The sequence below is a fragment of the Dromiciops gliroides genome, chromosome 2 (assembly GCF_019393635.1).
Source record: "Dromiciops gliroides isolate mDroGli1 chromosome 2, mDroGli1.pri, whole genome shotgun sequence".
Classification (NCBI taxonomy): domain Eukaryota; kingdom Metazoa; phylum Chordata; class Mammalia; order Microbiotheria; family Microbiotheriidae; genus Dromiciops; species Dromiciops gliroides.
The window spans coordinates 134,482,374-134,500,109 of NC_057862.1; the positions used below are offsets into that span (position 1 = coordinate 134,482,374).

The window sequence follows — 17,736 nt, forward strand, 5'->3', positions numbered from 1 at the left end:
AAGTTCAAATCTGGCTTCAGACCCTTGACACTTACTAGCTGTGTGATCCTGGGCAAGTCACTTAACTCTCATTGCCGCACACCCCCCACCCCACCTAAAAAGTTTGGGGCTTTATTCTATTTATGTGTTTTGCTTTTCTATCTGAGATACCCAGACTATCTCTTTCAATTGATAACATTATCTGGTTTACAATCATCTAAATGACTCAACTATTCATTTCCCCTTACCTGCCTAGGCAAGGTGTTTTTTACATAGTGAATCAAGAAAGGTATAAAGATCCCTGATTCCTGTATTCATTAAGTGGCACAGTTTTCCACCAAATGAAGCAGTAAACTCTAAATTGTGCATCACACTTAGGCTTCACAATATTTCTCTTTCTTTCTTTCTCTCTCTCTCTTTTTTTTTTTTGATATATCAAGGTTTCCATTTGCAGTTTGTACTCTGTTACACTTGCTTTTAAACTTTGTCCACAGCCCATTCTGTAAACAAAGGCTCTCTTTTCGCCCTCACTACAAAATCCCATATTAATAAGCATCAAAAATAGAATTGTTTATTTGGAAATTAAATACATTTTCTTTTTAAAGACTGATATAATTCCAACAGCATTCAAGCTTTCTTTATGGCTTCGATAAGGAAAAAAATAATAATTTGAAAGGAAAATATTACCTCAAATTGTATATTGTTACTTCCTTCTTCCACATTGCAGTTAATGCAAACCTTTGATTAGACCTCTGAAAAAGCCCACACATTCAATAATTTGAAGCAAAAGGTTAATGGTGTTATTACAACTATTATCCCTTTTAAAATCATTATCCTCTTGTTTTTTATGTCTATATTACCTTCACCTTTCCATGAACCCACTTTACCAGCTGTTTCCCTCTGTCATAAAGTTTGCTGAACATCATCCTAGGAATAGAATAAATGCCATGTTTTATCAGTCGAGCCTAAGGGAATTTGAAGCTTCTCATAACCAAAACTGTAAAGGGAGTTTATTGCAAAGTTTCTATTTTGATTTTTGAAATTGCCCTTAAGTGAAATATATACCTAATGTCAAGATATAGAACAATATAAAAGAGTATGTGAATATTTCTCAATTATAAAGTTTGACAAATTGTCAAAGTAAGCAAGCTCAAGGCCTATGAGAAATGTATTTTGCAAGAAACGATCATCCTGCAGACAGTAAAAGATTTTGACAAAGAAAGAGATAACCATTTTCCAATGTGTGGTGTGGGATATTTCTTTTTAAATACAGATGATGGGGCATCTGAAAGTGATGTTTGATGCTGCTTGTATCATAGAAACAGAACTGGAAAGGGCCAGTCAGGCTTCACATTCTGAATTTTTAAGCAACAATTCCTATATCACCTTCAAAAATATCTTGTCCACCTTTTATATTTTATATATTATTTAAATATTTCTCTGGCAATGTGTCCCTCTAACTCAAAGCTATATTCCCAGTGTGTAACCCTCACTTTTGCAGATTTAGCTTCAAAAATCAATAAACAAATAACAAGCATTTTACTGATCACCTACTTTGTCTCTAGATCTGGATCCATGTTTATCTTTAATAAATCTAGCTCTAGAATCTGTGGCTAATGTGTATACTGGTGGTGTCAAATCAAATAGAACCAGGGACCACCAATACATACATAAGGAACTCTGAAGGCCTCATCTTAGTTTTAAAATGTCTTATTTTCTATGTTTTACTGTATTTTTCTTGATTTTGTTAACTATTCCCCAATTATATTTTAATCTGGTTCCACCACACTCATCCACACCTTTCTGGTCTACACATTACTCTTTCAGTTATTGACTGTCCAAAGATATCTAGTACTCAGTAATATTTCTCAGTGGTGGGGGTGAGCGCAGTCATCTTTAGTGAAAATAGTTCAAAAAACAGTGATTAACTAGGTCCAAGGCATTATGTGATATGTTAGGGACACCAAGACAAAAATTAAACAATTCCTACCCATCAAGGAAATTATAATTTTATAAATTTGTAATTTTGTAAATTACAATTACAATTTCAAAGGGGGATAGACATGCCAATAAGTATAGTAAAAGCAAAATTGAGCAGCAATTATCTACTTGCCTCCAGGTCACTCTCAATTCTCCCTCTTTTCTCAGAGTTTGGTAACTGGCTCACAATCTTCATCCCAACCCCCCAATCCTCACCCCTGGCATTTATACTAGGGACCTTATGTGTTAATGCTCCTTCCAATGATCTCTCAGTTCTTAAATATTCTCAACTCCCACAATATTCACTCTTCCTCAGCCACACACAGGAACTATCCCATTCCTACCCTGGTTTAACCATTACCCACAAGTGTTCTACTTCTATAACTAAGAATTATGAAATTACTTTAGTTGACCATACACTCCTATTTTTCCATCTCTTCATATGCCTCACTCTTCTCAAACCCATTTCTCATCCTTACTGTGACCACCTATCTCTCTCCTTCATGGTATTTCCCTATACCATTGTTTCCACTCTGCTTCATTTTCCTCCCTTTCCATTCTTGATCTTATAGTTAATCTATTTAACTCTACAATTCTCTGCTCTCAAATCCATTATGTTTCCCACCCCCAACCATATAGGTTAGCTTATTTCTTTCCTTAGAAGGGAAGTAAGGAAAGTCAACAAGTATTTATCAAGCACCTATGTTATACACAGCAATCTTCTAAGCACTGAGATAAAAACAAAGGCTAAGAAAAAAATAAATTTTTAAAATTTCTGCTCTAGACAAGATCATAGTCCAATGTAATATATAATATAAACATCTTTTTAAAGACAAGATAGGTAGGTAGATAGATAGATAGATAGATAGATAGATAGATAGATAGATAGATAGATACAGGCTAATCCGGGGATCATCTCAGAAAGAAGGAGGTAGCTTAAGAGGAAAAGGAGGAGGTAAAGCTTCTCACAGAAGATGGGATTTTAGCTAGTATTTGAAGAAAACCAGGGAAGACAGGAGATGGAGATGAGGATAGAAAGGATCCCAGATATGAGAGGCAGCCAGTGAAAATGTACAAATTGGGGGGGGGGGAACACAGCCAAGATGGTGGAGGAAAGGCTGTGACTCCCCCAGCTCCTGACAAACCCATCCACACACTCTAAAAGTAATGCCATAAGATAGCTGCAAGAGCAGCCTCATCCACATAAGAACAGAGTGAGGCTATATTCCAAACAAAGATGGCTTAATTATGTGACTGGGGTCACCTGCTGTTCAGACTGAGAGAGGAGCTCAGCACATGTGTAGACCCAGCATGGGACAGACCACACCTCCAGGGCCTCAGAGTCTTTAGCACCAGTGACTTGTTCAGACTTCTGAGGGGGTTTGGTGGTTGGTTGGGTAATGTAGCTGTGGTTTCTGTTGGAGTTGGGGCAAAGCTCCCAGGTTCTGAACCAGTGGGCTGACTCAAGTGATGGAGGCCCAGTGGGAGAGGGGCACAGTCACACCAAGCTTGTGACCATAGAGAATCAGATTTCACTCATACATCTGCTTCTGGGTCAAGATGAGTAGGCAAAGAAACAGTAGACTATAGAAATCTTTGCGGGGAGAAAAAGTAGACCAGAATATACCCTCAGAAGAAGATAATAACATAGTCAAAGCTTTAACATCCAAAGCTTCCAAGAAAAATATGAATTGGTCTCAGGCCACGGAAGTGCTCAAAAGGGACTTTGAAGAGAAAGTACGAAAGATAGAAGAAAGACTTAGTGAGGTAGAGGAGAGAATGGAAAGACATATGAGAGCAGTGCAGGAGAGTCATGAGAAAAAAGTCAACAGCTTGAAAAGCCAAATGGAAAATGAGATAAAAAAGCTCTCTGAAGAAAATAATTGCCTAAGAATTAGAATTGAACAAATGGAAGCTAGTGACTTTATGAGAAACCAAGACACAGTAAAGCAAATCTAAATGAATAAGAAAATAGAGGGCAATATGAAATATCTCCTTGGAAAAACAGCTGACCTGGAAAATAGATCTATGAGAGATACTTTGAAAATCATTGGACTAACCTGAAAACCATGATCAAAATAAGAGTTTAGACACCATCCTCCAAGAGATTATCAGGGAAAACTGCCCTGATATTATAGAAGAAGAAGGTAAAATAAAAATTGAAAGAATCTACCTATCACCTCCTGAAAGAGATCCCAAAAGGAAAACTTCCATGAATATTATAGCCAAATTCCAGAGATCCCAGGTCAAGGAGAAAATATTGCAAGCAGCTAGAAAAAAGGAATTCATATACTGGGGAGTACAGTAAGGGTAATACAAGATCTAGCAGCATCTACATTAAAGGCCCAGAGGGCACGGAATATGATATTCCAGAGGGCAAAGGAACTGGGACCACAACCAAAAATCATGTACCCAGCAAAACTGAGTATAATCTTTCAGGGGAAAAATGGGACTTCAATGAAAAAGAGGACTTTCAGGCATTCATGATGAAAAGACCAGAACTGAATAGAAAATTTGACTTTTAAATACAAGACCCTGGAGAAGCATAAAAAGGTAAACAGGAAAAAGAAATCATGAGGGATATTTAAAGTTAAATTGTTTACATTCCTACATGGGAAGATAATACTTCTAACTCATAAGAACTTTCTCAGCATTAGGGTAGCTAAAAGGAATATACTTAGACAGAATTGAACATGAAGGGATGATATCTGTAAAACATTTATTTTTTGTTTATTCCTGGGGGGTTTTTTGTGGGGCAGGCAGGGTGGGGTGGCTTATGTCTGAGGCCAGATTTGAGCTCTGGGCCTCCTGGGTCCAGGGCTGGTGATTTGTCCACTATGTCACCTAGCTGACCCATGATAACATATTTAAAATAAAGTTAAGGGATTCACTGGAATTCACTGGAAGAAAGGGAAAGGGAGAGGTGGACTGGGGAAAAGTAGCTCACATAAAAGAAATAAGAAAAAGCTTATAGAGTGGAAGGGAAGATGGGGAAGGAGTGGGGAAGTTGAGTGAACCTTACTCTCATCAGAATTGGCTCAAAGAGGAAATAACATACACACTCAAGTGAGTATAGTAATATATTTTGCCCTGAGGGAAAGTGGGAGGGAAAGGAGATAAGGGCAAGGAGGAGTAGAAGCAAGGAAGGGAAGGCAGATTGGAGAAGGGGGCAATAAAAAGCAAAATACTTTAGAGGAGGGATAGGGTGAAGGAAAATAGAAAATAGAGTAAATATAAAGAGGAGAGAATGAGATGGAGGGCAATACAGTTAGCAATAGTATATGTGAAAGAAATTATGAGCAGGATGATATCAGAAGGACGTATGAAAAATGCAAACCATCAACAGAGGAAGAACTGATGGTATCTGAATACAGATTGAAGTACAATTTTATTTGTTATCTCCTCTTTCTAAAGTTATTTTGTCTATTTTCTTTCACAACCTGACTAATATGAAGATGTTTTGCATAACTGCACACATATGACTTATATTGAATTGCTTGATTTCATAGGGAAGGTTGAGGAGGGAGGGAGGAAAAAAATTCAGAACACACAGTTTTAAAAAAATTCAATGTGAAAAATTTTGTTTTTCTTTACATGTACCTTGAAGAAACAATTCTAAATAAAATGGAAAGAAAGAAACAAACAAACAAAGAGGGGAAGGAAGAAAGCAAGCTGATATTAGAGTCAGAGTTAGAAGTAGTTCAGTGTAGAGTCCTGGGCTTGAAGTCAGGAAGAATTGATTTCAAATCTTGCCTCAGATACTTACTAGCTCTGTTAAGCTGGGCAAATTTCTTAGCCAGCTTGCCTTGTTTTCCTCAGCTGTAAAACGAGGTTAATAATATTACTTACCACCCAGGGTACTGTGAGGGCCAGGTGAGATTATATTTGTAAAGTAAATTGCAAACTTTAAAAGCAATATATTAATGTTAGTTATTATTATTATTATTATTATTATTATTATTATTATTATTATTATTATTATTATTATTATTATTATTATTATAAGACCTAAGTTCAAATCTTGACTCCAACACTTACTACCTATGTGGCCTTAAGAAAGTCAATTATTTTCTCTGGGCCTCAATTACCTTTTCTGTAAAATGTACAAAGTTGGGAGAGAAAGTCTCATGTAAAATCAGCAAGGAGGTCACTGACAATGAATCACAGAGTACATGGAGGTGAGTATGGTACAGGACTGTCTCTAAGACCTGATTGGCCCAGGGGGCTAAGACTCAAATTGCCTTTCTACTGATGCAACTTCCAAGTTATCATTGGATGAATTGATGTAGACTCATAAGATGAAAGCTTTCATCATGAAAAATCATAATGAATTGCATACAAGTGGTTCATACTACTTCCTGTCATGTAACTCTCAGTTCTAAGCCACACAATAATGTAGTTCAGATCAGTGTAGGCAACTCTTAGGAAATAACTTCTCTAACCCCAGGATAGATTTTTTTTTTAATAGCTAAAATTGAAAAGCTACTGAAAGCTGAAAAAATGAAGGAAATCTGGAGAAGGAAAAGTTGAAGAACCTAAAGTAATTAAAAATTTTCTCTTAAAGAAGACCCCAGAAAGGCTACTTAATGAAACAGATGGGAAAAAACAATTCTATATCTCAAAGGAATTTGAAGAAAAGCTAGGCATATTTATATTGGAATTTCACAAAGTTCTTTTTTGAGTTTGATGGCAAAACATTTGATTAACAGTCCAAATATACCAAAACAGTAATTTTTAAAAGAGAGCATTTGCTATCTTAAACAAACACTTTCTTCTACAATATTTGGTAGAAAGTGGAAAAACAAGGCAGCTAGGTGGCACAGTGGATAAAGCACTGGCCCTAGATTCAGGAGGACCTGGGTTCAAATCTGGCCTCAGACACTTGACACTTACTAGCTATGTGACCCTGGGTAAGTCACTTAACCCTAATTGCTCTGCAAAAAAATAAAATAAAATAAAAAATAAAGTGGAAAAACATGTCAGGATTTGTATACAACAGTATATGTAGCAGCTGTCCCCACAGGAGAGCAGAGAGAGAGCACCATAGGAGGAAAGATCAAATAATCAAAGAATAGTCATGGGTTAGGAAGTATACAGCAATCAAACATGATCGCAGTTACTTGGGAAACCAGAAGACTTGCAGAAAAGCATTGGGAGATTATAATATCTAGTTAGCATGTGAAATAGAATATTGAATACTATTTTAACCAATTAAAGATAACAAAAAGACATGTAGAATGGAATCTGAAAAACATGAGAATATTATAATATCAAGATTCCTTTTATCAGAAATCTAAAGCAAAAGTCAAAAAGTTAAGGGGGACAAGGAGTCAAAGTAGACAATTAAATTCATAACAATAAAAAAATTACTATAGAGACTTAAGTACAGAATTGTGAAGAAAGAGAAAGCATGGAAAGAAGGACATATATATATGTGTGTGTATATATATATATATATATATATAATATACATATATGTAAATGCAATACACAAAATGAAGATTAGAAAGCATGTCAAACTCTCCATAGTGCCACACACACAAAGCTTGTCGCCCACTGACTGAAGGCCAGGTCTTTAGTATTTCATCTCTTCACTAAGGTTTGCCTGTAACCTTAGGGGTGAAGGCAGATCTCAATCTCTGCATTTGGCTCAATTCTCCACCAAAAGTTTTCTCCCAGTTGGGAGGTCCAAACATTTTAGTTCTTTAATCATTTACAGACAGATTAGCATTTACAAAGGAACATTTACTTCAAAGTTATATGAAGAGTAAACTTGCTTTTCCCCCAACAATTCAGGTTCATAATCTATCCTCCTTCCCCCCCACCCCCCATCAACTTGATCTATGAATAGGAGAGGGAGATAAAGTTCACAGTTTACTTCTTACATCAATCCCACCAAATTCCAAATCTAAAGCCTCTCCTTGGCTTGCATCCCAGGACCTTAGATTCTTAGGGCTTCCTTAACTGGACTGGTCGCAACATCTATTAAGCTTGATACACTTACGCAAGGCGTAGACATTAAATGGGTTGCTCGTTCCTGATCATTCAGGGTTTGCAGGCAAGGAAGAAGCTGATAGATTAGCATGAGAAGGAGCTAGAAAATATCAAAAATCAACATAGCATATTTTTTGTAATCTACAAAACAAACCAAGTGTTCTTTAGTCATCATTTGTATGAAAATTTGCCTACAAGGCATGCACTATTATAGGTGGACTTGGGAACATTCTTGTTTCATCAGAAAAACCGTGTAGTTTTCTGTTGAAATATGGTTCACCACTTTACTCTGACCAGGATATGTGTTTACCTTTTGGAACTGTTTGGGTTTTCAGCATAAAGCAGACATAACTATTGCCCAACATTTTTCTCATTTTTTGCATTGAAGTTTGATTCTGAAATTGAAAAGTTAGTGTTTTGTTCGGAAAGTGTTCGGTTTGATGATGATGATTATATTCTGATCAACCCTAGGTGTGAAAAGTAAATGCTGTCTCAGGCCAGTACTAAACTTATTATTCCCTTGATATTTTTAAAAGTTAAATTATCTTTCCATGTCTCTTTCGTTTAAAAAAAAATTATTACTTTGCAAATAGAATTGAATGTGATACTATGCTTCAAATGACCAAAACCACTAAAGGTTTTTAATAGCAGCCTTTTTATATATTTATTTTATGCTATACAATGTTAGAAGCAACATGGTATAGTAGTGTTTTGAACCTTGCATCAGAAAGTCCTCAGTTCAGATCTTGCTTCAAACACTTAACTGTGTGGTTTTGGGCAAACCACTAAACCTCTCTGATTTCTATTTGTAAAAGGGTTATTGTGACTTTCAAATAAGACATATGTATGTCTATGTGTATGTTATGTATGGTATTATTTATGGATGGATGTAAAGTGCTTTGCAAACTTTAAAGGACTAAATGTAAGCTTTTATCATTAGACATATTCCTGATATTTATTTTTTTAATAAACTGAACTAGGAGAGGTCAATTTTAACAGAATTTGATTGCGAATGTTTTATGTAGTAGGAATTACAATTCTTTATCTCCTTGATGTGGTACTAGGAGGACACTGCAGCTCCTTTCTTCTCTTCCTAATGTTTCGGTAAACAGCTGCCTAGTTCTTTAAATAACTTTGTCCAGTGGGAAAGTCTGAAGGATGGCAGGACATCTGAATAGAGTGAATGAAGTACTCTCATGGAAGGGAGCTGAAAAAGAAAAAAATGTTAATAGTAATAAGTCATTATGAGCCTACATGAAAGTGGAGGGAGAAGCCTAGGTAAGGTGCAAGGAGATGTTCCTCTAGTCTCCAAGAAGGGCTGTTGTGAAAGAGATCTGAGGCTGTAAAACCGACCCTCTTTCTGAAGGCTTCCTAAAAGGGATTGTAGAGTGAATGTTCATCCCAGAGGGACTGTGTTATAGAGCCGGTCCCCCAAGAAAGTGTCATTTGCTAAAAGAAAAGAAAAATTGAAAAGCAATGAAAAATAGAGAACAGAGTTCTTAGATGAACTACTACCACCTGCTAGAAACTAATGAGAGCTTCAAGAAGCAGAGCTGTAGAGGCCTGGAATTGGAAGAGTAGCCACTAGTGATGCTTGTCTACTAAGTACTAGAGCAGTAATTCTTTTTTTTTTTTTTTTTTTTTTGTGAGGCAATTGGGGTTAAGTGACTTGCCCAGGGTCACACAGCCAGTAAGTGTTAAATGTCTGAGGCCGGATTCGAACTCAGGTACTCCTGACTCCAGGGCCGGTGCTCTATCCACTGAGTCATCTAGCTGCCCCTAGAGCAGTAATTCGTAACCTGGAAACTGATTTTTTTTTTTAAGAAAATGTTTTGATAACTATTTTTAATAAAGTTGACTTTCTTTAAAAAAAAGAAGAAAGAAAGATAAGGTCCTGTAAGTCCCAAATATATGTGATTGTTTTTATTCACTCATTTCGGGTGTGTCTGACTCTTTGTGACCCTATCTGGAGTTTTCTTGGCAAAGATACTGGAATGATTTGCCATTTCCTTCTCCAACTCATTTTACAGATGAGGAAACTATGGTAAATGGGGTTAAGTGACTTGCTCAGGGTCACACAGCTAATAAGTGTCTGAGGCCCAATTTGAACTCAGGTCTTCCTGACTCCAGGCCTGGCACTCTATCCATTGTGCCACCCAGCTGCCCTAAAAGACTTATAGCATCTTCTAAAATGGATTATGTTAAAGCATATATTTATTTTTTTATTCCATAATGGATTTTTTACAAAAAGAAACTAAGCCTATATTACAACCCAGAGATATTTCAAACAAATATCAAAATTATTGTAAACAAATGTTAAAAACTCATTGGTGAGTTCTTTATGGAATCTTTTTTTGAGCAAGGGCCCCAGGCCAGCCATTTTCTTATTGCTTTTCCTTTCTGCTTCTAACTTTCTAGACTTTGACACCATGCCCTCAAGCAGGTGCTTTTCTCCCCACTCCCTTTCAGCTTCTTTTTATATGTTGTCTTTCTCAGCTAGAATTTAAGCTCCTTGAGCTCAGTAACTTTCTTTCCTTTTTGCTTATATCTGTATATTTATTGGTTGGCACAGTGCCTGGTACATACTAATCATTTAGTAATTCTTGTTGACCAATTGACAGACCATAACACAACAAATAATCAGTTCTGGGATCATAGACAAAAGATATAGACCCAAATGGAGGACTAGCAATGAAATTCTAAATAATGAGTAGGTAAAAGGAGAAATGATAGGAACAATTCACAATTATTTGAAAGAAAATGATAATGATTTGTGATAAATTGGTTTTATAATTAATATCTTGGCAATATAATCCTGAGTTCCCTCCATTCCAAAGTCCTTCTTGATAAAATAAAGTCAACTCCTTTTGGCCCTGATCACATCTATAAGCTTTTAGGAATCTTGATACGAATGGCCCTTCTAAATTCTTGTTAGGACAATATAATTTTGGTCTGGGGTGCAGATTAATAGTTAACCCTAAGTTGGGAGGTGCTCTGTGATCAGCCTTTCATTTTAATATAGCCTGCCTCCAAATTTAGTTGACTAATCACAGGTGATTAGGCATCCCTCAGGAACACCTCCTCTTCAAAGGGTTTATAATGGGTGACCCCACTGCCATTAAAGGCCATTGGTCTGAGAGATATGGCCATAGACCTCATTTTACTAATAACCTGCTGGACATATTAATAAAAAATTTTAAATTACCCCAAAACTATATCTCTCATATTTTTAATCATCACAGATCAAACAATATATCACAATTTCTGGGATGTAACTAAAGCAGATTCAGGGGGGAATGTTTATTCCTAAAAATACATTAGCAAAATAGAAAAGAAGATTATTGGATTGAATATTCATTTTTTAAATTAGAAAACCAATAAAGAAATAAACAAAAATAAACAAAACCAAAATAAGCATAAAAAGAGATACTGAAAGGGCAGTTAGGTGTTGCAGTAGATAGAGTACCAGCCCTGGAGTCAGGAGGAAATGACTTCAAATCTGGCCTTAGTCACTTACTTGCTGTGTGATCCTAGACAAGTCAATTCACCCCAATTGTCTTAAACATCTCCAGACATCCTGGTATATATCTCATATAAAAGCTAACAAAACTGAGGACCAAGGGAAGACCAAACTGAGAACTAATGATCCAATCTTTGGAAAAGAAATAGAACTACCCGTAAATCAACTACCAAATGGGGAAAAAAATCATGGTTCTGATAGATTCACTGAACATTCTATCAAATATATAAAAAAGGAATTTGTAGTCTTACTACACAAAGAATTCTTTAAAAATCAGATATAAAGCATTCTTATCAGGCTTCTTTTATGAGGCAAATAGAGTCCTAACACTGAAATCAGGAAAAGACAAAGGAAAGGAAGACTACAACATAATGTTATTAATGAATATTGATTAAAAATGTTATAATAAAATTAGATCAGTTCAATTAGATCATTAATTATGAACAAATTGAATTCAAGCCATGGATGCGAGTATAGTTCATCTGTAGGAAAACAGTCAACATAATTATATTAAAAATAAAAATACCCCAAACCACATTATTATATCAATAAATATAGAAAATGCCTTTGACAAACTACAACACTTTTTAAACTAAAAATTCTACAAAGTATAGCCATAGGAGTTACTTTTTTAATATGACAAAAATACCTCTATAAAAATGTAAGCATTACATATAATAACGGTATAATAGAAGCTTTCCAAATAAATACAGAAGTTTAAAAAATAAAAGGATTCCCATTGTCCCAATTATTATTTGGAATAGTTTTAGAAAGGCCAGTCATAGCAATCAAACAAGAGAAATAAATTAAAGGGGTACAGATGGGTAAAGATAAGCTAAACTTATTCCTATAAGCTTGTGACACAATGTTATTGTGAACAATGTCTTTATCAAAGTCATAGTCTACAAACAACACATAAACCAAAAGCATTTCTCTGAAATAAAAAATTAAGAGTCAATAATAGGTAGGTCACATTTAAAATAGCTACAAAATGCATAAAATATTTGAGGATTAACCTCCCAAGGCACACAAAATACAGTGTGTCTTAAAGAAATTTTTAAAATATATAGATGAACAGTGAAAGAAAAAAAAAGAACTCAAGACCCTATGGATTTACAAACATGCAAAGAATAATTAAACATGCAAAGAATGATTAATTCAATATTGCAGAAAGTTTTTGCAGAATTAGCATAAAAAGGGATCCTAAAAGTCTTTTCATGAAACAAATATAGTCTTACTACCTAAAACAGAGAAAGACAAGTCAGAGAAAGAAAACTATAGACCAAGATCCTTCTAATTAATATTGATGCAACATTTTAAAATAGAGTATTAGCAAAGAGGTATATCAACTTACAAAAAATTGTATACTGTGACTATGTAGGATTTACACTAGGAATTCAAGGTTAGCTAAAAATTGAGAAAATTATAAACTTAATAAACCATATTAATAAATAACAAAAATTAAAATTATATGATTATATCAATAAATTCAGGAAAATCTTTTACCCATTTCTGTTAAAAACACAAAAAAGTATAGAAATAAACAAACTTTTCCTTAATATAGTAAATATTATATACCTAACACCAAAAGCCACAATTTTATGTAATGAAGATAAAATAGAGAACTTTCAAATAAGATTAAATATAAAACATGAATTCCATTGTCACCAACATTACTTTTAAGAGAACTAGAAATACCACCTATTGCAATAAAATAAGAAAAAGAAATTGAGGAACTAAGTATATGCAAAGAAGAAGCAAAATAACTGCCTTTTTTTTTTTTGCAGATGACACAATTACAAAATACAGAGAACCTGAGAAAATCAACAACAAGAACAAAGGTATAACTTCAGCAAAATTATACAGGATGTAACATATACCCACATAAATAATCATCTTTTCTCTGTGTTTGTGAGGCCTTTTTTAAAAAAGCAGAATGATAATAAGAAGAAAATAATCTACTCAAAATAACCACACAATGTATAAAATATTTGGCAATTTATATACTGAGACACATGCAAAGACTGTACACTTACAAAACACCTTAAGGACAAAGACAGACCTAAATAAGTAGAGTGATATTAATTGCTTATTATTAGGCTATGCCAATATAATAAAAATGACAAGTATCTAAATTATTTATTCAATGGTATACCAATCAAAATACCAAAGGATTACTTTAAGGAAATAGGAAAGAATAGCAATACAATTCCTATATAGCTACAAAAGTTCAAGATTCTCCAGGGATATCATGGAGAAAATAATGTGGGGACTGACAGAGACCTTATAGTACTAGATCTCAGGCTGTACTGCAAAGCAGTAATCACCAAAGCTATTTAAACAATAAAGTGGATGATCATTTAAACAGATTAGGAATACAACACAAAGAAGGAAATGAACATAACAGCATAATGTAAATAAATCAAAGACGTAAGATCTCACTATTTGACAAAGTCCTGGGAAAACTACAAAGCAACTTGGCACAGGAGATAATTAGATGAACAGCTCACACTATATATTTCAGAAACTCCAAATGGATATAATCCTTAAATATAAAAGGTCAAATTGTAGGCAAATTTAAGAAGCAAGGAAGAAATAACATTTGCATCTATCATGGATAAAGGAAGAATTCACAACAAGAAAAGGGATAGAAATTATTATAGAAGATAAAACACAGAATTTTGATTATGCAAAATTGAAAAGTATTTGTACAAAGTTAATGCAGTTAAAATAAGTTGGATATAACTGAACAACAAAAAAGTCTTTTAGCTCTAGTTTCTCAAGCAATTTGAACAATACTATATTTTTCCTTTTGTTTACCTTTTGTTTATATTTGACCAAAACTAAAAGAGGGACACTAAAATCTACTACAATTATCCTATTACTTTTTTGTTTTCTTTTAATTTAGTTAATTTCTTCTTTATGAATTTGGCTGTAAAGCCATTTGGAGTGAATAAGCTTAATATTGCTATTGGTTTGTTGTCAATGGCTTTTTTCAGCATGATGTAGTTTCCCTGTTTCTTTCTTTCATTATGTTTTGATTTTTTTTTTTCATTATATGATAGCATGCCTGAAAATCCTGCTTTTTTTTTTTGGATACACCTAATGCAATAGTAAATTTTGTTCCAGCCCCTCATTTTTATTCTATGTATGTTTCTTTTTTGAAGTTTGTTTCTTATAAGCAACAGACTCTAGGGTTTTGCTTTCTTAAGCAATCTGTCACTCTCTTTGATTTTATTCGATTTTTTATGCATTCACATTTAAAGTTGTGATAGTTGGGTTTCTATTTTCTGTCATCTCTAATATTACTTTTTCTGACTCAAAATGTTTTCTTTTTGTTATTGTTCCTTTCTCTTTAAAGACACTTATCCTTCCAGTTATTTTTGCTCAGTCTAAGGCAATTTTATTTCCACATGTCTCTTCCCCTGATATTATAGTCCCTCCCCCTCCCATTTGTCACATTTTTCTTAGTTTTAGAATTTTACTTCATTTATTGATTCCTTTTTTTTCTTTCTTCCTCCACTCCCTTCTTTTTTCCTCTCAATAAGTTTTCTTTTGTTAGAATGTTTTGTTTTGGGCACCTTTTTCTAGGAAGGATTTTTCCTCTTGTTCTCAGCATCAATTATCTTCCCTTTAGTTCTACAGGGGACAAGAACATTAGAGGCTAATATCCATCTAGAGCTGGGCTCCCCACAAGACAACATCCCTGGGTGAAGGGACCTAGGGTCTGGTTCAACTCAAACTAATCTCATTATCTTCTTTGTTCTTTTGGAATTAAAGATTCTAAAGTGTCTATTTTGAGTTATGTTTTTTTTTTTGAAGGTCAAAACTGTTTATTTATCCAGCTGGTACATGGTTATGGGGATAGAGCTGGGTTTTATAACTGTGGCTATTGTGGCTCTGAAGATTCACTCTTGGCCCGCCGCTTCTGTCGTTCCAGCAAACGCCGCTCCCGCTCAAACTCTTTCATGCGGCCCACGTAGTCCTGGTGCTCGCAGAGGTCCCAGACGTGCTTCTCATGGCCACAGGCCAGGAAATTGGGAAAGCTGTCCCGCTTACACTTGAGGAATCGGATGAGATGGTGTGCGCAGTAATCTCGATGGTGCAGCATCAGCTGTGCATCATTCATTTCCTTTTGTGTGGCCACCATCACTCGCTCCTTGCGACCCGAGAAGCCATAATCCGGAGGGAAAGTGGGCATATTCAAAGGGTCGGGCTCCAACTTCGCGTCCCAAAAGTAGCGCCGAGCCAAGTGCGCACCCATTGCTGCTGCCGCTTCTGAGGCCTCAGCCTCTGGTTCAGCCTCAGCTCCCGGGGTCACCTCCTGAGTTATGTTTTTTTTTAAAAAAAAATTCTACATTACTACCTTAAAACTCTTCTTCCTTATTTCTGTTGGGCGTCATTCTCAGAAATATGAATTCCTGAAGGAGAACAAAAGCATATAAGTATTGCCCCATGTTAGAAATTTTTCCATGATCCTGATTGTGTGATCAGTTTCTGTGCCCTGCCCTTTCCAAAGATACTATACTTTCCCATTTGCCATGAAATCTCTCTTTGATGCCCATGTCCTCCCAAACTTCTGGATGATATGGGCCTCTAAGAGCTCTGGTTATACTTTTCCAGAGGGTCCATGGAGGCACAACATTCTGAGAGGCAGCATTCTTTCTGAACACCAAATCTCTGTAGATTATATTCACGATAAGCTCCACATCTCCGTTTACAAAAAATCAATTTCTCTCTCTCTCTCCCCCTCCCTCCCTCTCCCTGTCCCTGTCCCTCTCTCTACTCACGTATGCACACACAGAAACACACACACATCTTCCGATTATAGAATCAAGATTTATCTCTTTCTTTTCCTCTTTTCCCTTTGCCACCTCAACCATCCTCCCATACACTCTCTTTTTTCCCAAGAGACTATAGAAGTGATTTTTCCTTCATTGTCATTCATTGGATAAAAGCATATCACACATTCCTTTTTTTATTTTCTATTCCCCCCCCCTTTTTGTTTTTTTGTTTTGGGGTTTTTTTTGCAGGGCAATGGGGCTTAAATGACTTGCCCAAGGTCACACAGCTAGTAAGAGTCAAGTGTCTGAGGCCGGATTTGAACTCAGGAACTCCTGAATCCAGGGCTAGTGCTTTATCCACTGCGCCACCTAGCCCCCCCGCCCTACCCCCCTCCTTTTATGTTTCTTCCTATTTTGCTGTTTGTACTACAAAACAACAGCAGCAGTGGCAAATTGATTCACTTATAGCAAGATAATTATGAGGTTTAGTCCATGATATTTCCAGCCTATTCCTACATGATGGATTCTATTTAAGCTCTGCTTTCATCTTTAACTCTCTGTATATTTTAAAAAGAAAGTTCTTAAAGGGCTATCTTGTTTTGTTGTGATAGTTATTACTGTTGAGGTTTTTTTTTTTTAACCCTATAGCTGTCTTTAACTTGCTAGTTGTTTTTTTCTTCTTTTTAGTTTTTTTCTTTTTAACAGAATTAGAGTAATTTATTTCTTTTTTTGTACTTTTCTTGATAGCTTTCTTGTTTTTCTGTTGTGTAAGATGTTTTCTAAGCAAATAATCTTCTCAGTCTCTTTTAAAGGAATGTTTCAAATTACTTTTATTGAATATCCCTCTTTTTATTAATGATTAGGCTCAATTTGAAGGATACATCACCTTGGATTGCATCTTGGGCTCCTTTGTTATTCAATGTATCTTGAAGTTTACAACATAAGATTTTTTTTTTTTGGCGATTACCTATGAATTCTTTTGATTGGCATTTTGTTTTCTATGTTCAGAAATTCTGAGCAGTTTTCTTATATTATTCCTTGAATTATTGTTTTTACATTGGTTTGTATTCTTCTGGGATATTGATCATCTATAAAATTGTCTCTTTATACTGTCTTTGAGATTAGTATGTTTTACTCTTATATTAATCATATTTTCTTTTAATGCTATTGCTTTTTGCTTCTCTTTTCCCAGATTGTCCTTAATTTTTGTAACATACTTATATCCACTATCAGTTCTTTTTTGATTCTTTGGAGAAACTCATGACCTTGGATTCAAGTTTTTTCTATTCTGTCAATTATTGCATGCCACAGATTCTGCTTTCACAATTCTTATTTCTCTCTTGAACCATATGGGAAGGTAGTTTCATATCCTCTTGGGAACCCAGAGAGTCTTCTGCCTCCTAAGGTGTTGGTTCAATTTCCTTTGTCTTGCAATATTTATTTAGAGATTCTTGGAATCATTTAGATGTCCTTATGGCC

At 35.1% G+C, this 17,736-nt stretch overlaps 1 protein-coding gene across 1 annotated transcript; it reads right to left on the bottom strand.

Moving 5' to 3' along the window:
• Positions 1-15,280: 15,280 nt before the first annotated feature.
• LOC122743683 (NADH dehydrogenase [ubiquinone] 1 beta subcomplex subunit 7-like) lies at positions 15,281-15,761 on the bottom strand. Its single transcript, XM_043988794.1, has one exon. It carries the CDS (start codon positions 15,735-15,737, stop codon positions 15,363-15,365), a length of 375 nt encoding a protein of 124 aa, XP_043844729.1. The 5' UTR covers positions 15,738-15,761; the 3' UTR covers positions 15,281-15,362.
• Between the last annotated feature and the right edge of the window lie 1,975 nt (positions 15,762-17,736).

What these genes read in the sequence shown, in the direction of transcription:
- LOC122743683 (XM_043988794.1), bottom strand. Translation starts at nt 15,737, where the DNA reads ATGGGTGCGCACTTGGCTCGGCGCTACTTTTGGGACGCGAAGTTGGAG.